At 34.1% G+C, this 20,842-nt stretch overlaps 1 protein-coding gene and 1 pseudogene across 1 annotated transcript; one reads left to right on the top strand and one right to left on the bottom strand.

Annotated features, from left to right (window-relative positions):
• Window positions 1-580: 580 nt before the first annotated feature.
• LOC132164067 (LOB domain-containing protein 1) lies at window positions 581-2,279 on the top strand. Its single transcript, XM_059574477.2, has 2 exons — window positions 581-897; window positions 1,575-2,279. The coding sequence occupies exons 1-2, from the start codon at window positions 655-657 to the stop codon at window positions 1,944-1,946; spliced, it is 615 nt and encodes a 204-aa protein (XP_059430460.1). The 5' UTR covers window positions 581-654; the 3' UTR covers window positions 1,947-2,279.
• Window positions 2,280-17,380: 15,101 nt separating this feature from the next.
• LOC148584217 (uncharacterized) lies at window positions 17,381-18,586 on the bottom strand (annotated as a pseudogene).
• Window positions 18,587-20,842: the final 2,256 nt, after the last annotated feature.

The raw sequence follows: 20,842 nt of genomic DNA, 5'->3' as shown, positions 1-20,842 counted from the left end.
TTTAGTTTATATATATATATATATATATATATATATATAACTATAATTCATTCCTTCTTAATCTTCTCTTAATCATTTTTAGTTCATCTGAATTGGAGAGCATCCCTCGTTTCTTGTATTTGAGAGGTAGATAATTTTGAGTGTACGTTTAGCATTTTGGTTTGTTTAGGTTAATATTTTTGTTTAGACAAAAGAAACAAAAGAGGAAGGAAAAGGTAATATCAAATTATGACTTTTCATTACTTTTGCTACGTCTCTATTAGCTTTGACGTTTTCAACTCTAACTATTTCCCCTTTCCAAGTATATATTATTTGATATATGTTTATTTATTTATCTCTCATGTGCCAAAAGGAAGAGATATGTATTTCAAACTCGAAGAGTTTTCACACAATAATCCAAAAAACTACAAACCTAACTGGATATGGTCGCAGCCACAAAACCTAACGGTAAATTTCAACTGATGGCGTCAACATCTCAAATTGCTGACGCCCATTCTCATTTCTCTGGCTCCAATTTCTCTATTTATACGCACTTTGTGCTCCAACCAGAAACCCCATCTCACCCCTCTCTCTCTCTCTCTATCTTTCTCTCTCTCTCTCTTTTCTTTCTCTCTTTCACAGAGAAATACACAGAAGCAAATATTTGAAGCAAAGATGGAGTCATGCAGCGACACAAACACTAGCACCACTCCATCAACCCCTCTCTCTCACTCTCCATCTTCATCGTCTTCTCCTCCTCATCCGGTTGTTCTAAGCCCTTGCGCGGCATGCAAGATTCTGAGGCGGCGGTGCGCGGAGAAATGCGTGTTGGCTCCCTACTTCCCCCCGACCGAGCCGGCCAAGTTCACCATCGCTCATAGGGTGTTTGGTGCTAGCAACATCATCAAGTTCTTGCAGGTACTTTGAGAATAATAATTTGGCTTAAGAGTTGTTTAAGAGTCATCGTTAATCTTTTAAATGTGGCAATGAACAAGATAATCGTGCTAATCGTGTTAATTAATGAACATGAGTGGAGACATATTTGTCAAACTTGAAGCTAGAGTAGATTTTTATATGCCTGAAATATAATCTAATCGTCTAATTTGATAGAGATATTTTTTTTTGGTTGAAAAGTATTTTGTATTTGAAGTTGTTCATTAGGAGTCTGTTTGAATTGACCCGCTAGAGCGGTTGCTGGTTTGAGTAAGGGAAGAAAATGACCTCTTATAACAGTACTTGGCTGCTCACATTTAACATTTCTGCATTCATATTTGAAAAGTAAGCAATCTAGTTAGCTTCGTACGTTTTGCTGTATGAACTCAAATAATAAATGCATGCTCAACATAGAATAAGGAATCTGACCAGATAAGGAGAAAATGGAATACATTAAGAAAAGGAGAAAATGGAATACATTAAGAAAGCACTATCATATATATATATATATATATATATATATATATATATATATATATATGTGGTTGACCCTAGCTAGCTAACACATGTATTTTCTAAATAGCCCTTTATGTTTTAGTTATTTACTTATTGACCCTTATAATTAATTAATGAGATTGATATGAATATTATGGAAATTTCAGGAACTCCCAGAATCCCAGAGGGCAGATGCAGTGAGCAGCATGGTCTACGAGGCTAGCGCAAGAATTAGAGACCCAGTTTACGGGTGCGCCGGGGCAATATGCCAGCTCCAGAAGCAAGTGAACGAGCTGCAGGCGCAATTAGCCAAGGCTCAGGCGGAGCTCGTCAACATGCAATCCCAGCAAGCCCACCTTGTAGCCTTAATTTGCATGGAGATGTCACAATCCCCACAAGCATCGCCGCCACAACAGTCATCGCTTCATGATAACTTCACATCTGTTAATCCTCACAGCTACCTGCAGGCCAATCCCAATAATTGCTTTCTTGACGACAACAATCTTGCGGGATCTCTTTGGGAGCCTCTTTGGACATGATCAAATTAAATTAAATTAAAAAAAAAAAATCATAATCTATTATATATATATATATATAATTAATGTAGCCGTACGTATTTGAAAACTCCTTCTCCTAAGGAGAAGTGAACTAAGGACATTGAATTAATAAGCTCAAATTAGTAGGAGGGTACGTAGATGTTGTAATATTATTGTATGAATTAGGATCTAATCTCTTTGTTAAGCCTAGGCAAAGTAGATGGGGTCTGTTTTTTTTTTCCATCCTTGTAATCTTGCAATAGTGGAGAGAAAGAGAGGTATGGTTGTTCTAATTAAGTCCATATATTGTAAGCTGATTATTGAATCTTAAGCCAACTTTTTGGTCACCTACTATAATTGTCTTAAATTTGATGTAAACTTGTTGATCAATTCCTTGTCAAACTAGCTTTTGACCAATATATTTCTTGCTTTTGGTTCATTTATGGTGGCCTTGAACACTCGGACTATCCTGCTGTCTATTTCAATAATCAATAGGCAGAAATCTTAGCAACTCTTAAACAAATTTTGCTGTTTTTATCTATAAACTGAAAGCATCAAGAATCTAGTTATCCAACCTAACAACCAAGACTTTTTTTTTTTTTTTTCCCTCCTTAATTAGCTTGGTGATCACTATTTCTTTCATAGCAATATTGTCATTTTTTATACATATTTCACATCGACTGACGTGACGTGTTTTAAGTAGTTAAAACTTTCTTTCTTTTAAATTAAAGTCATTGATATAAAAAGTCATTAAAAATACACTATGTTTGCGGGTGTGAAATCAGTATGATAATTAATGGTTGTGAAGACTAGTATTAATCTTTCTTTGATCAACTCCTTGATGGAGAAAATGGACGGATTATAGGCTACTTTGGTTAATTAAAAATTGGAGAAACTTTACTTAAATCCTTTGAACTGAAGTTTTTTTGTAAAAAAAGAGGGAATTTTATAAACTCCATGTTATCATCAGATTAACAACTTAATTTAATTGGTAGCTAGATTAGGCATGCCCCATTATTTGTTTGCATAATATTCCAAATAATAATAATAATTTGTAACTTGTTTTTTTTTTTTTTGCCTTCTTTGTATTTGATAACAAAAAGAAAAATAAAATAAGAAGAAGAAATAAAGAGGTAAGAGACTCTTGAGTCCCTAATTTCTTCCTTAGTATCGGCGAAAAGTATTAGATTACTATAAAGGTAGATATATGATGTCCAATCCAACAACTCAAAGAAAAAATAAAGTTTGCCTTTGACCGATAACAATACCTACATTGTGGCTGTCTACCGAGGTTGCGCGTTGTGTTTTTTACTGTAATCAAAAGTCATTAGTTGTTACTTGTTACTTTTACTGTCCCTGTCTTTTTAAAGACTTACAATCATTCTATTGACAATCATATTGAAGAATCATATAATTACATATATTAGGAGAAACTGGGCCCCATTGAAAGACCAGCTGAAGCTGAAGGACTAGGTGGAGCTAGCATCCCAACAAAAGTCTCAAATATTAATTAAAAAATATATTTTAAAAAAAGTCAAATAAATAACCCGAAATCATTGACTTCTTGACACTCGAGCTAAGATAAGAACCATAGAAAATAGTTATTTTTGAGGTAGTACTCCTACGGATGACTTGTTTAAAAACACTCTTACCGCAAGTGAAAGAGAACTTGATAACCATAAAAGATAATACTGATAATGATTGGACCGACGGTGAGAGAAGTGTTCTGCTATTGACACTCGAGGGGCATCGAATTTAGATTTGATAAAAGAGACACCAACTATAGAGAAACTGTAAAGGGAAGTCAAAACCAAAAAAAGTAGCTGCGAGTAAGATATGTTCATAAGAAAGGAATCCTCTCCATTTCACTTGAAATGGAGAGGAGTCGGTTCTTTGTAGAAGAGGGGCAAATTGTCTTTTTCTTCTTTGTTAACATAATTGCCCCTCTCATGCAAGAGACCGGCTCTTCTCCATTTCATTTCTCCATGTTGATATTTGGTAAAGGGGAGCGGTGGTCGGTGGTACAACAGCTGACGAAGGCAATGTGAGTTCTTTGTAGGAGAAAGGCAAAATTGTCTTTTTTGTTGTTGACATAATTGCCCCTCTCATGCAAGTAACCGGCTCCTCCTCATTTCATTTCTCCATGTCGATATGTGGTAGAGGGGAGCAGCGGTAGGTGGTGCAACAATAGACGAAGGCGATATGAGCTTTTTGTAAGAGAGGTAAAATTATTTATTTTTGAAAAATAATTGTCCCTCTCATGCAAATGACCGGCTCTTCTGTACTTCATTTTTTTGATGCGGATATGTGGTAGAAGGGGAGCCGCAGTCCATGGTGCAACAGCTGACTAAGTGGAGGCAGATAGCTAATAAATCTGACTTTAAAAAAAGAAGAAGAAGAAAAAGAAAAAGAAAAAGAAAAGGAAAAAGAAAAAGAAAAAGAAGAGGAAAAAAGAAAAAGAAGAGATAAAAGGGGAAAAAAAAGAAAAGAAAGAGGCAAAGTTGTTTTTCTCATTCCCGACAATACTTAGTGAGGAGAGGACAGTCTTTTCGTACGTAGGAGTTAAAAAGGTCTCCCACGGGGAAGAGCCTAAATTTCCGAAGAGAGAGAGAGAGAGAGAGAGAGACAGCGCACGTGAACGTACGTGGTGATATTTGGCTTAATTCTTTTAACGCAATGATGGCCCGTGTCCCTTTAAACGCGTTTTGGGGTATAATTCAAAATCATGTGCACCCCACGTGAGTTGATCGCTAGCCAATAGTAGATCGTCACCTGTCGGCAACCTCACCCAACATGCCATTATTATTTTCTATGCATGAAAGGGGGAACACATTAATACTTTTCTTTTTTTTTGACTCAAAATTGTACCTCTTTCTTTATAGGGATTATTTCACTTCTTTTCAAAAGTCAAATGCTGTTAATTCCATCTGCTTAAATTTTCGTCCCACTAGTCATTTCCAAGCAAAAAATGTGATGCACAATATAGAGGACGTCAAATGCAAATCACGATGAAGGCTGTTAGGTGTTTCAAAATTCTTCTTAAATTTTTTCTTAAATAATGTGAAAAGTACTATTTTAGAAAGGCGTAGGAGAGAAAGAAGAGAGAATGGGATTTTTTAAAGAAAAAAAATTGTTGTTACATCATTTAGAAAGCATTTTAAGAAGACGAAAACGAAAACATTGGCAAGGTACTACGTACCCCTGTCTCACTCCTTACCCAAGTGATTCTCCATAATTTAATTTGTTTTTCTCTAGGGTTGTAATTAATTAATAGATCTCAATTGATCAGTTTGAGTATTAAATGTTCAAACTCGACTCCACAAGATGATATCTAGACTTGAGCAGCTGAGCTTAAGTCGATCGATCGAGCTCAAGGATGTTCAAACTCGGCTTGACCATACATCTTTGAGCTCAAATAAGTCTTATGCTTGTTTGGAATCAAAAGAACAAAATTTGTCACTAAAAACTATTCGATGATTGTCTTTACAAACATTACTAGAGATATAAAATAAGTTTATGATCAATTAATACCGACTATAATGTTTAGATGACATGTTTAACTATTGGGCCTCTTAGAGCACTCACAATGACTTAGTTATTTCTTACTTTTACCTAAAATAAATAAGTAAAATACACAAAAAAAAAAAAAAAAAATCCTCTACATCGGATTATGCATCTCAAATGCAATTTTTTTTTTTTTTTTGTAAACAGTCACTGCTATATGTAGCCGACACTATTTACAGATCCATCTCATTAACATATTATTTCTCTCTTAACATCTCTTTTTTACCAAAAGTTGAAAAATATGACCTTTAGGAAAATTGCAATCCGTATTTAAAAAAATAAAAAGGTAAATTTTATATGATATAGATAAAAAAACAAAAGATAATTGAATGTATGGTGTCTTTTAAAACTCATTAGCTAAATTAGATAAAGTGCGTTTTGATTAACTATTTTGTATAAAAATATACATAAACCAATGTGAATGCTCTAAGTATCCCCTTGTTAGACCATATCCAATATTAATGTCTATTTTAACTACCAAAAAAACTTTTTTTTTTTTTTTCTTAATACAAACTTCAACAAATTATTTCTATTCAACTATCTACTTATTACGAGTATGCGATTTGTACAAATTATGTAAATTAGTTAAGCTAGTTAGTTAGATAGTTTAAAGCTAGCTGGCAAGGTAGTTAGAAGATAGTTAATAAAGCTAGTTTTCTGTTTTCTCATGTATTCAATTCGTTCACGTAGCAAGGTAGTTATAGATATTCAATAGAAGATAATCATTTTTCTCCATAAATATTCAGACTTCATCTTCTTCCTTATCTGTTTTTGATTATCAGTTTCCATAACTCAACTTCTATCACTGCTTTCATTAATTATTATTTTTCAATGCGCTAAAAGGAGAGAAACCATTAAAAAAGAAGAAGGAAAAATTACAGTTTACCCCTCTAAAGTTGACAGTGTTTTTCAATTCGTACACCAAAGTTTCAATTTTTGCAATCCACCTTCACAAAGTTTTAATTTTTTTCAACTAATATTATCCCAAAATTTCCATATTGCCCCTAATTTTTATTTTTAAAAAAAAAAAACAATTTTGGGGGTACAAAAATGGCCAGATGGCCAAAGGGGTGGCTACGGCCACCTCTATTTTAATTTTAATTTTTTTTTTGTAAAAAATAAAAAATAAAAAATTAGGGGTAATATGGGAAGTTTTGGATATAATTGGTCAAATTGCAAAAAATTGAAACTTTGGGTGGATGGATTGCAAAAAATTGAAACTTTGGTGTTCGAATTGAAAAACGCTGTCAACTTTAAGAGGGTAAACTGTAATTTTTCCAAAAAAAAAAAAACAAACAAACTGTTGCTCTCAATATTATATTCACTCAATGTGCTACCGTGAATTTTTATATTTAAAAGTTTACTGTAATATACATTTTACTTTGAAGCATCTCATATTAATTAAATAAAACTAATATTAGCCATTAATTTAAAGCATCTGTTAGAGATACTTTTACTGCTTACGCGTTGGAGTTCTTTTTAATTCAACAAGGATATTAAGTATTACTAAGATTTTAATTCTTGGTAAAATTGAGCGTGACTAGCTAGTATGAAAGAATACACAAGTAATTGATTGGGCTAAAACCTGCTCTAGTATGAACCCTCCAACTGAAGGAAGTAGCGAAACCACATTTTTTCTAAATTTGAAATGATTACAGGGGAATGTATCAAAGACTAGACCCCTCCAGTGCATGCCAATCTAAATTTGAAATGATTACAAAAGGGAATGAATCAAAGACTAGTCCCAAGTGCATGCCAATATCTAGAATATAGACATTTACTTGGAAACGGTGGATCGCGACGGGCCACCTGCAAAACAAAAGAAGAGCTATCGGAATGACGCCGTTGATAGATAACGAATCTTCTTCGATGTTTAAGTCAGAAGAGTCATTTTTAAGAGAGAAAATTAAACGAAGAGTTTAGGAAAAAGACGTATGTGTTTAGTACCTGAGAGACGTATGTGTTTAGGAGAAAGACGTATTTGTTTAGTACCTGAGAGATGTTTCTAGTCTAACATGATAACATCAGTGTCAATGGTGCGTAATTCTCCTTGTGGGGGCATGACTCACCATGTAGAGTGTATTAATGGCTAATTGAGGATTAGACGAGAGGGTGTGTAGTTTTCACATAGGGAAGATTAATTGATTTGTTTTCCTTATAAAGGTAATTGTAATCTAATGGCTCGATAATTACCTTCCATGTAAAGGTAACTAAGATGATTATTTATGTATCACTAGTTTGTTTAGGATTGCGTTAGGAAAATGGAGCTTTTAAATCAAAAAGAATTTTTGGGCAAAATCTTCATTTTTAAGCTTTTGTCAAAAGTGCATTTTGCCATTTTTAGGCTTTTTGGATTCTTAAAAGCATTTTTAATTTTTTTACCAAACGAATACTTTTTTCTTCAAACGAACTTTTTGAGTGTTAAACGTACTTTTAGGCTATGAAACGCAATCCCAAACAGTTCGCTTTCCTTTGGATTACAATCCTTTTTCATTTCTTTCTTTAACCTGGCGGCCGGGGATTATAAGAGGGCCCCCATTCGAGCCGGGACTTCTTGCCAAAGCAGGGCGGCGAAGCCCCTCTCACATTTCTCTACAATTTTTCCTTATCTCTTGCACTTTGGGTATATATATATTATCTGAAATAAAGTATATAATGCTGCATATATATATATATATAATCTGAAATAAAGTATATGAAGCAGCAGCATTGAGTAGTTAGCTCAATCTACATCATTGGCCAATAGTGGTATTAGGTTGTGCACACAGTAGAAAGGGCAAATAACAAAATTTAATTGAAAAAAATGTGATTCAGTTGGAGAAGGTAAAGAAAAGTCGTATTTGAACAGGGAAATGAGATGAGACAAAACATCGTACGTACACTATTCCTTAGAAAAAATTGTAAGGAAATTAGTCTTGTCCATGTTCCAAGAAACAAAGAACAACTGCTGCAGAAGAGGCTTCAATGGGAACCAAGACATCATTTTTGAAATAACTTTTTACATATTGCAGAAGCTACCCCACCACCATCTCTTAATTATTCTTCTTTCCTTTTTATATATGCTTCGGGTTTTTTCGTGCAAGTTCCACATTAATTCCTTTTTGAAGTTTTAATGCTTTCTCACTTCTATTATATATAACACATGGGGTGATGATAATAATGAAGAGCCCCGACAGACGACAGCACATGTATATATGTTGACTGCCCCACCGGCTTAGCATTTCGACCGTACATATTATCATCGGCATCGGTCGTCGCCGCCGGCCGCCAATTTATGAGACATTCACATAAAAAGAAGAAAAAGAAAAAAAAAACAGATGTAGGGAGGGAGCATTATTGCGTACCCAGACAAGAATAACTAGCAATCCGATCTAGCTGTATTTGGTGTGGAGTAGTCACAATCATAATATTATTATTATTATTATTATTATTATTATTATTATAAGACGTTCTACATATATCAACTTTTTTAAAAAAAAGTTTTTGATTTTTGGACAGAAATTTTTTTTAAACTAGTATAAAAGAAATATCCTTTAATCCATGTAAAATATTGTTAAATGTCTATAAACATTTAAAAATCACATTAAATTTAGTTTAAGTTAATAAATTATTATTAATGAGGTTAAGAATTAAATGTGCAGTTTAAATGTTTATAGATATTTCGATACTATTTTACATGGGTTGGAGGATATTTCTTCCAGACTGATTTGGAGGAATTTTATGTCCTTGATTTTTATGGTATTTTTTTTAATAAACATTTCAACACATATTTTAGAATGCTTTTATTAAGGAACCCATTGGTATATTTAGGTAAGATTATTCCACTAATCCTTGTGTTTTGGCTATTGTTAAATCGCTCTATTTAATTTATCTTTTATCATATTACTTTTTGACCTATATCAAATAGATTTTTTTATGAATAGAATTTTTTAACAAATTAGATTGTAGGAAAATTCTTCAAACTCAATCACTAAAAGTCATTAATAATAATAATAATAATAATAATAAAAACATTTCTTACATGTTTATGACACTTTTAAAGACAGGATTGTTTAAGGAATATAGTTAACACCCAAAAAAAACATTTCTTACATGTTTATGAAATAGATTGTTTATATGAAAAATCTATTTCATAATAACACTCAAAAAAAAAAAAAAAAAGAGAGAGAGAGAGAGAGAAATATAAAATTGAAAAGATGAGAAACAATTTGATAAAAGCATAAAACACAGGGACTAAATATAATTTCTTTCCCATATAACTAGCAAGTCGTTTTCAAGGCAAAGTGATCAAATTTAAAAGGGAAACCCATAAAGTCAGCATTGTATTTTGGACAAATGGTCGTAGATTTTTCAAAGTAAGGATTAGTTTTTGTCATACTCTACTTGAAATCTATTGATTGATTGATTTGAGTATCACCACCTCCATTTTTCAAATCAGACGCAAACCATAAACATTGGTTGATGGATTTTGTGTACAACAGCACTCGCCTTGGCTTTCCACTTGCTGTCATCTTTTTATTGGCCATTTTTGCTGCTGCTGTCTTACTCCTATAAGCAAAATAAAAATAAAAAATAAAAACTATTACAGAATTCTTACAGCGAGTCAACTATGGCAGTGTCAAACTTCTACGGATGCAAAGCATATCTTCGAGTTGCCTACCAAATAACAATGGAAAACGAAGGTTTTGTTTCACACTTTCTCTCACTCTAACTCCCCCCACCAAACAAAGCCCAAGAAAAAACAAATACGTGTGGCCAAACTCTTTCTTAATAAATAAGATACAACACGTGAAATATTTAATTAAAATGAGGAATAAATTACAAAGAAATGGTTTAAATTTAAGATATTTGCTCTAATTAAATCACTACTAATCATTTAATTAACATTTGTTTTGGTCGACATCGGTTTACTCTTAGGTCTTGTAAATCTACCACCGTTTTTTGCTGTCTTTTCAGATAGGGCCGAGTCATTTTTTACTAGTTGGTTGTATGTTCTACACTATAATTTTCATTTTAATTATGTTGTTAAGAAGCCCACTTATGTTTCCTTGTTTTAATCCGTGTTTCGTGTTTCGTTTTTTTTTTTTTATAAGTATCCATGTTTCGTGTTTTAATCCGTGTACCACATTTCTTATTTGCTAAGAAATCATGTGAAAAGAAATGGGGATCGAATCTGCATTCTATGATTGAAATGGTACCATATCTAACAGCTAAATGATTTTCCGAGAAGATTCAATGTATAGTCATCCAGTGTATATGGTTGTGGCATGTGCATATATATATATATATATGGTGTATGTTTGGTTAGGTATTAGAAGTTGGAAAACGAACACATGTTGAAAGGAAATTGAATTGACCCTTCCATGTATGTCGTTTCCAAGAAGTTTCAAAAGAAATCTAGATCTAGATTATGTTTTCCAGTGTTTCCTTGAATTTGGATTGTGTTTAAGAATATATTGCCAAAAATAAGTATCTGAAAATGGTATATTCGAGGTACTTTCAGAAATGAAAATGACTTCTCAGAAAACAAATGGGCCGTAACATTTTGGGCTTGGGAGCCTTAGAGGCTCTGGGCTTCAATTGGCCCACAATTTATTATTTTCTTTTGGTTAATGCCCTAGGATTACTTTGCCATGTCAAAGACAATCGGTTAAGGATTTTCAACTATTTGAGCCTATTTGGAATCTACGTGTCCGATTAACTAGCTGAGCATTTTAAAATTTATTTGGACATGTGAGTATTTTGTTAGCAATATGAACAGCAAAGTACTGAAGATCCTAATTCAAGACAATATTGTTACATGTTTGGCAAGAACTAAGGTTATTCTTTTGATTTTGACGATTGTTAGCTACCAAAAAGCACAACCCAGAAAACACAATTCCAAATACTAGGATTCATTATTACGAATAATTTCGATAACTTGAGGAGAAAAAGAGGCATTCACCCAACTTTTGATTCTTGAGGCCAATAGCTAGATTTTGATAAGTTTATAAACTTTGGAGGTAAATAGCTAGATAAGATGTAGCTAGCTAGCTAAGTATTGGTTGATTGCATCTAAAGAAACTCAAACAGGGTAGCGGACCCAATGTTGCATGATTTAGCTTCCCATCAAAATAAGACACAATTCAGTTTTGTTAGTAATAAGTACATGTCTTGTGTTGGAAACATGCGATGAAATGAGTTGAAGAGGAAGTGCTTATTCTTTATGTGTAATCTGTGGCCCAATCTTCCAATAATGAACAGTAATGAGCTGTTTCTTGTGGTTTAAGTTAAGTATGTATTGGGCCTATAAGTACCCTTCTTTAATTTTTCATGTTCCACCTAGAAATTGACATGATGGTGCTAGGGAAACCAAGAACACCGTACTCCAGTTATGATAGAGCCAGGGCCAATCCCAATATTTGTCTTTGCAAACAATTTGTATACAGTTATTAAGTAAGTTACGTGTTTATAAAATTATTTTTAAAAAGTGCTTTCTTTTTTAATACAAAAAGTCTTCTAACTTGCTATAGATATGTGCAAAAACTAAAAAGAACTTGGTATCACTTTCAAATTATGCTCCATGAAGATCTTTTATTGAATAAAATTAATCTATTATCATTTCCGTAGTGAAATATTTAGCATATTATTTCTCAATATAAACTACCAAATGATCGGCTAGAAACCCATATTCCATTCTAGTACATAATTTAGCTTTTACAAGTTGTATGACAGAAAAAACTCATTTAGTAATGGCGTTAGAAACAGAGAGAATCAATACTATACTAATCAACTTGTTAATCAAATGATAGATCTTTGACTTTTCCAAAATGTCCAAAATCTGCATAGCACAAATAAAATAGACATATTTTGAAAATAAGATGTTTTGGCACATCAAGCTCATAACGCTGCAATTGAAATCTCAAATAGATTTTTTCTTGCTCAGTGAAGTCTTGAGGATAAAACTTCTCAATTAAGTTACATATATCATTAATTTTAAATGATTTGTATGTATTAGGGCTTAAAATGATGCTAAGAATAAGAAGTTGTAGTGCATGCTCACTAAATCTATTATTCAATTCTTGCATTTGGAAGACTATTGTAGCAGTAAATGCATCAATTTTAAGATGGAGTTCCATTGTTATCGAGGATTTTTCATCTTGGCGATGAGATCTACCTCGAGCTCTAGTATAACGAGCATTAATATCAGAAACATCAATTTCATATTTTTCACAAAATGATTTGATAGTATCCAGTAGAGACTTTCACTATTATTCTCCAACTTCTGAAGAAGTAATTTTATAGTTAAAATTGCACTCATAACATTTAAAATGTCTTGAGAATTTTGTTACAAAGCTTGGAAAAAGAATTATCGAATTTAATAATCAGTTTCATCAAATGCAAGATCAAAACAAATTCAAATGATATTAATACCATATAAGCCGCTTCAACATCACCACATTGAGAATAGTTGACTCCCTCATTTAAAATACTTTCAAGAACTGACTGTATTATGAGTAGAGGAAGATGATTTTTGTACAAGGAGCACCCTAAGGAGAATTTGGAATGGTTAAGAAGATAGTCACATGAGACTACCCAATACAAAGGCCAGCTGAATGTGCATCTCAGCCACACCTCAACAACAACAACATTAACAGGACCAGCCATAACAACTAGTTGCACCTAGGGACCTTGTAGAACAAATGCCAACGTTTGTTTCCATTGTGGCCAGACTGGCCACTCTAGTAAATATTGCACTGCACCCACCACCTACAACACGGTTTAGCCGAAAAGGAATGCCTTGCAACCGATGGTTCCAACCCAAGTTTATACGATGACTTCCACAAATGCGAAGACCAAATCCAAGGTAGTGACAAGTAAGATACCTATCTTTGAAAATAAGGTTACAATTTTGTTTGATTCCCGAGTCACTCACTCTTTTATATCAAGCACATACACATAATTGTAAAAATTTGTAGTAAAACTCTTAAATATTGGGTTGATAATAGCCACCCAATTAAAAATATTAGGTGCGAAAAGATAGTTATAGTTAGGAGTGAGAAAAACCCATTTATAACTGCAGTACCTACCCAATCGGCCCAACCCCGACCAATTTCCCTTGTAAAAACGCATATTCGGGTTCGATTTTAGGATATCCGTGCAGGGCGGGGTGAGTTTCGGTAAGAATTTTCTTAACATCCCGGGTACCCGCTCCGCCTCGCATTTTAACCCAAAAATCTAGATAACCCTTACCTTGTTACCCATGCCATGCGCTACTTACTCTTCTTCACCGAATCACTTTCTCCTTTCAAATGCCGCTCAACCTTCTCTCTCTCTCTCTCTCTCTTATTCGCTCTTTCTTTTTACCCCAAAACGGCCACAAACCATTTCTTCCAAATCCCCAACCCAAAAGCTCTCAAAGGAGAGCTCCTAAACTTGTAGACATAAAGAATGTCTTTTTTCATGGAGATTTGCAGGAAGACGGAAAACAGAAGACAGATCCGATCAGAGATCTCTCTACAATCAGCCTAATAAGTCGAGGGCAGTAGTTTTACAAGTTGAGGAAGCTAGAGAGCGATGGATTCATAGGTGGGATTTTGTAATGCCTTGCAGAAGCCAAGAAGATAAGTGAATTAAATTCAAATGTGAGTTGTCTTCCAATTCCTCCTTGTGATACACACCCATAATTACAGAAAGCAAAGCATGCAAATGTGGAGCAAGACTTACGGAAACTTCTAGATCATTTGCATTAATGAACAAAATTACAAGAGTTCAATATTGATACTATGATTGTTACATTGAAAAATAGATTAACTAATCAACTAATCTAGATAACTGAATAACCAACCTATTAACTGAATAACAAGCTTAACAGAATACTTCTAGCTCATTCTCACACGTGATAAACATTGCATTATCCAGCTCAACTCATCTTCTTAGAACTGCTAAATTGTAATACCCCCTTCAAGATGAAGCGTATATGTTGAGGAGATTCATCTTGGAAGTGATAGCAGTAAAAAGAGCATAACCAAGGGGCTTAGTGAAAATGTCTGCCAATTGCTGTTTAGACTTGACATGTAATGTTCGAATAGTACCCTTCTGAATCTGATCTTGAACCAAATGACAATCAATATCAATGTGTTTAGTGCGCTCATGAAAGACAGGATTCGCAGCAATGTGAATGGCAGCCTTGGAATCACAAAATAATAAGGCAGATTGTGAAAAAGTGACTTGTAAATCTTTGAGTAGAGAAGAAAGCCACATGATTTCACAACAAGCACTTGCCATTACTTGATATTCAACCTCTGATGAAGAACAAGATGTGTTCTATTGCTTCTTGGATTTCCAAGAGATTAGTGAATCACTAAGAAACAAACAAAAACTAGTAACAGATTTCCTTGTATCAAGGCAAGCAGCCCAATCTACATCACAAAAAGATTTCGACTTAAAATTAGAGGAGGCAGGGAAGAAAAGGCCTTGACTGAGAGCTGATTTGATGTAGCGAAGAACCCTATGAGCTTGCATCTAAGTGAGGTTATTGTGGCTGAGCTATAAATTGACTAAAAACTTGATTGGAATAAACCAAATCTGGACGAGTAATAGTGAGATATAACAATCTGCTAACCAATCTTCTATATGAAGTAGGATTAGCCAACAAGGAACCTTCATGTTTAGAAAGCTTAAGATTGGAATCCATAGGAAATTTGGCTAATTTAGAAGCAAGCAAACCTTAATATTCCAATATTTCAAGAGCATATTTCATTTGAAAAAGGGAAATCCTAGTAGACTTCCTAGCAATCTCTAAACCCAAGAAAAACTTCAAATCACCTAAATCTTTGAGCTTAAATTGTTGATTAAGAAGTTGTGTAAAACTGGAAAGAGCCTCAGAATCATTTCCAGCCAAAACAATGTCATTTACATGAACCATTAAAGCTATGAAAGATGAACCAACTAGTCTAGTAAACAAGCTATAATCACATTTGGATTGAGTAAAACCAAGGTTAAGCAAGGTAATGGAGAATTTTAAAAACCATTGTCTCGAGGCTTGTTTAAATCCATAGAGTGATTTTGTCAATCGAAAAACTTAAGACTTCGTTTAAGCATCAAAACCAAGTGGTAATTCCATAAACACCTCTTCATCTAACTCTCCATGAAGGAAAGCATTGTTCACATCCAATTGGTGTAAATGCTAATTCTTGGCTGCAACAATTGCCAACAAACATCTCACTGTGGTTAACTTAGCCACGGGTGAAAAATTCTCATAGTAGTCAAGCCCTTCCCTTTGTGTATACCCTTTTGCAACCAACAAGGCCTTGTATCCCTCAATTGAGCCATCAGCCTTAAGCTTCACCTTATAAACCTACTTACATCCAATAGCATACTTGTCAGGTGGTAAAGTAGTTAGCTGCCAAGTATCATTAGCTTCAAGAGCAACATTCTCAGCTTTCATAGCATCACACCAATGAGGGATTTTGATAGCTTGATTGTAGAACCGTGGCTCAAAATGTGATGAGACTAAGAGGCTAAATGATTTTTGAGTAGAAGACAGTTTATCATAAGAAAGATAAGATTATAAACTAAAATGAATACCTGATGTGGAAGGTACTATCATGGACTTGGAGGATGATGGAATTGGTAAAGATGTGGTAGCTAGTTGACAATGATATTCCTACAAATAACTTGGTTGAGAACATGATCTAGTGGACCTGCGAAGTAACCTAGGAGAAATAAAAGGAATATAAGATGTGTTATCATCATGGGAAGTGTCAGGAGAAGGGGGTGGTTTGGAATGTGAAGTCTATTGACACTCATTTTGATATGAGGATGATATTAAATCAGATTTTTCCAGAGAATGGATGAGTGTAGGAAGAACGTTCTGGTTTGGACTGGAGGACTGTGATGGAAATTGAAGTGAGTAAGGGAATGTATTCTCATGAATGATAACATCACGGGGAAAAAAAAAAATTGGTTGAGAGAAACATCATATAGTTTGTAACCTTTAACACTATAAGGGTATCCAAGGAAAATGCAGACACGTGCACGTTGATCAAATTTTGATCTATTTCTAGAGATTGTGAAGGCATAACATAAACAACTAAATACATGTAGATGAGTGTATTGGGGAAGGAATGAGTATAAACATTCATAAGGAGTTTTGTTTGTGAGAATTGGAGTGAGAGTATGATTGATAAGGTATGCAGCAATGAGTATACATTCACCCTAAAAATGTAAGGGTAAGTTTGATTGGAATCTTAGGGCACGAGCAACATTTAATATATGTTGATGTTTGTGTTCTGCTACTGAATTTTGTTGTGGTGTTTCAATACAAGTAAGTTGATGAATAACACCCTTGGAAGAAAAGAAATCAGTCATGCTAAATTCATTGCCATTATCAGATCTTAAGCATTTGATTTTGATGTTGAATTGAGTTTCAACTAATGAGAAATCTAGTTTGGGATTTATTATGCATCAAATATATCCAAGTAAACCTACTATGATCATCTACAATTGTAAGAAAGAATTTTGAACCATTTGATGTGGAAGAAGAAAATGGACCCCATATGTTACAATGAATTAGTTCAAAAATATGAGTGGAATGTGTGTTGCTAGTCAGAAAATGAATTCTATGTTGCTTTGCCAAAGGACATATTGAACAATCTTTATTAGAAGTTGAAGAACAACCAAGAATTACATGATGTAGTAATTGAATTCTTAAGTCAGACAAATGGCCTAATCTAGAATGCCAAACACTGGTAGAGACCCTTATAGAAGCAACTGATGCAGAATTGAAAACAGGGTTTATTGATGCAAAAAGAGATGCTAAAGCTGGAACATTTGAATCATTGAAACCTTCCAAGTCATGTAGTATTAAATGATACAAGCCACCTCTCTCTTTACCCAATCCAATCATCTTCCAGCCTAACAGTTGCTGAATGAAGCAGAATTTAGCCAAAAATATTAAGCAACGGTTAAGAACTCTAATCAATTTGCTTACAGAAATCAAATTGAAAGAGAAATATGGAACACATAAGACATTTGTAAGAGTCAATCTTGTAGAAATCTTAACAGTGCCAATGTGTGTGACTGCAACATAGTTACTATTTGGTAATTAAGTTGCTTAGAAACAATTGATGTGATTGTTGTGAGAAAATAAATTGAACAGACCATGTGGTCTATGGCACCCGTGTCAATGATCCCATGGATATTTAACATAATTCTTAACAACCATGTGACAAAGAGAGGTTGAAGAGAAAACAAAAGTCTATCTCCTGGATTTGATGATTGAACAGAGTATTGAAAACAGAAAGATTGATGTGTATTACATGCCATTTTAGTGAACCAATGATCATGGTTATCAGTGTTGACAGCTAGAGGAGAAGAGACACCATCAGGGCACTTTGATCTGAGCAAGGTTAACAATTGCTAGCATTGCTTAGATGTGATTGGAAGTTGTGGTATAGCAGAATCAAATACCTGATTTGCTAAAGAAGCACTATTCCCTTTAGTGAACTTGTATCCTGGAGGATAGCCATGCAGTTTGTAGCATTTTTTAATGGTATGACCAAGAAGGCCACAATGAGTGCAAAGTGGACGTTCTTTGTGAGTACACTGTGTCCTCGAGCCTTGAGGACGTAATTGATAAGGTGGATTATACTTTGTCACCATTGCAGCTGCAGTATGGTTCAAAGGAGCAAAGAATGTAGAGGTAACCTCTCTTTGACACTCTTCTTACACCACCATGAGTAGAATTTGACCTCTGATGTGTGAGAATGACTCATTCAATCCCAGCAAGAATTGAAACACATACTCTCGGTGTTGATAATCAAGAATAGTTCGTGATGTTCCACAAGAACATAAAGGCAGGGACGATAATTGTTCAACTCATCCCAAAATCTTTTTAAAGAAGTGTAATAAGAACTCACCGAATGATTGTTCTGAGAAAGAGCAGATATGGTCTTCTGCAACTGGAAAATGCAAGGTCCATTTGATTGAGAAAAATGCTCTTTGATATCATTCCACATTTCCTCAGCAGAATCGATGTAGATGATGCTAGAAGCAATCTCTTGAGACATCGAGTTGAGGATCTACCACAGTACCATATCGCTGCACCTATCCCATGCAAGATAATTTGGACTTTCCATGGTTGGTTTTGCCAAAGATCAGTCAATGAACCCGAGCCTGTTCTTGGCAAAGAAAGCCATTGACATTGATCTTTTTCATGTATGATAGTTGTTTCCAACCAATGGTTATGAAACGAGCAGAGTGACTAGACTATCTCCATGGTGAGGATATAACGGATTGGAAAATTCTCCATCAGAACTTGATGGAATATCATCCATGGAGTTAACAGGAGGTAAAGTAGTTGAAGGCAGTCACAGCCCACAGCCCCCCCCCCCCCCCCCCATTCCTCAGAAAAAAAAAAAAAAAAAAAATTATTTTAAGCCCATTAACCCCTACCTTAAAAATTTATTGGCCCTACCCAATGAATTTTTTTGGCCTTTAGGCTCTTTACCCATTCTAACATAGAGGATCCGACGATCTGTCGATTGCTACAAACAAAATGCCAATATTTCAGTAGAATGGAATAGGCAAATTTCAGAAGGAAAAAAAAAAAATTGGAAATCACCATTGGATCTGTGATTCCCACCACCATTAGATTTTTCGGTATCCTTTGTAGCCTCAAAGAACTTCACGTGATCTCTGGTAGTTGATTGGAAATTTGGACAGTTTGTAAATTTTTGAAACCCTAACTTCAATTTTTTCTTCAATCTGTATGGTCGTTTCACTTGTATAGTTGTATTCACCACTGTCCACTGCCCACTAGAACTGGATCTAGGCAGTGAATCATGGCACTCAACGCAACATGCTCCTATGTCAAGAGAATTAAAAAGAAAAAGAAAGAGAAATAAAGAAAGCGAGTAAGAGTGCAAGAGTACACGCCTGCAACTTTGTAAGGAAGAGTGAATTTTATTTTGGTATTTTTTTAGGGAGTTATTGTTTGAGATTTTGGTCATAGGCACATGGGCAGCTGGAAAAGGGTTTGAATGAGTGATAGTGGCATAAAAAAAAAAAAAAAAAAATTCAATGTTTTTGAAGCTTTAGAAAATGGGGAACAACAGGAAGATGGAGAAAATAAAATAAAATTTTAATCAAAGTGGTCAAATGGGGTAAGATTAAGTGGTGTTTTGTGTGATTTTTTAAACAAGTTTTTCATTGTGAAAAGCAAATTCCAATAATTTTTTTTCATAACAACCGTCTGGAAAGCCAAATATTTGAGCAAAATTGATTCCCTGCTTGTGAGCTTCAAGAAAATGGACCAGAGTTGAGCTTCAGAAACACAATTTTGATATAATTGAAATTTAATAGTTGCTCAAGAAAATGGAGCTTAGGGCATGAGTTCTTTCAAGGGCCTTTTAGTTTTCAAATCATACCAATTGTTTTGTGTGATTTTTTTAATTGACAATGAGTGTTATAATATTTATTCAATGTAAAACTTAAAGGCAATTTCATAATATGAGTGTAAAACAATTTATTCAATTAAAACAAGATCTCTCAAAATCCTTAGATTCTTAATTCTTGTGTTTTTTTATTATCTCTCCAGCCTACAACTCATAAAATGGACAACAATTCAAATCAAAATAATGAGAGAGTTTTTAATTTATTTTTATCTTTCCTAACATAGAACAACAACTCGTAGATGACATAACCATTTAGAAGCGCTACAAAATAACTCAACGCAGGTTGCACTTTTTGAGGTTAGTATACTAAGCTCAATTCCTAATCTAAGTGGTTGTTACAATTTAAACGTTTAATTGGAGAATTTGACTCATGAAAGCTACTTATATGATATTGTTCTTTGTGTGAGTTTGTTCATTGTTAACCTATGCATATATTTTTCTTTCTTTTCTAAAGACTTCTAAATGACCATGTAAATTTATTTGTAGATGATGGGAAAGTAAACTACAATACTTGACTTTTTCAAAAGAAAAAATGCACAAAGTTCAAATGTCAATGTTGGTGATACCAATTTTTGAAAATTCTCCTAAAAAACTTCCGGGAGTTGATGCCAATGAATTTGATATTAGTTCATTGGAGTTTGATCACAGATTGCGTCGTCAGATATTGGATTATGATGTTAATCAATGAGATGGAATTCAAAGAGCTTACATTAAAGTTGGTCTGCACCAACATATTATCTCAAACTGTAACGTTCCGTGTAAATCAATTAATTGATAATTAACTGCATGGTTCGCCTCCTAACCTTGTTCCTCACAGAACAAGACTCAGAGATCATAACATTTCCTAGGAGAGACTATAGCGGAAGACTTTCAACCACAAGATAAGGATGGCAATAA

Source organism: Corylus avellana, chromosome 8 (assembly GCF_965113065.1).
Source record: "Corylus avellana chromosome 8, dhCorAvel1.hap1.2, whole genome shotgun sequence".
In the NCBI taxonomy this organism is placed as follows: Eukaryota; Viridiplantae; Streptophyta; class Magnoliopsida; order Fagales; family Betulaceae; genus Corylus; species Corylus avellana.
The sequence above is the reverse complement of the archived record's forward strand: the minus strand, read 5'-3'. Positions and strand labels throughout refer to the sequence as shown.

Excerpts from the sequence above, each read along its gene's own strand:
- LOC132164067 (XM_059574477.2), top strand. The coding sequence starts at position 655 with ATGGAGTCATGCAGCGACACAAACACTAGCACCACTCCATCAACCCCT. Across the intron at positions 898-1,574 it reads ACATCATCAAGTTCTTGCAG|GAACTCCCAGAATCCCAGAG; the intron begins GTACTTTGAGAA and ends TGGAAATTTCAG.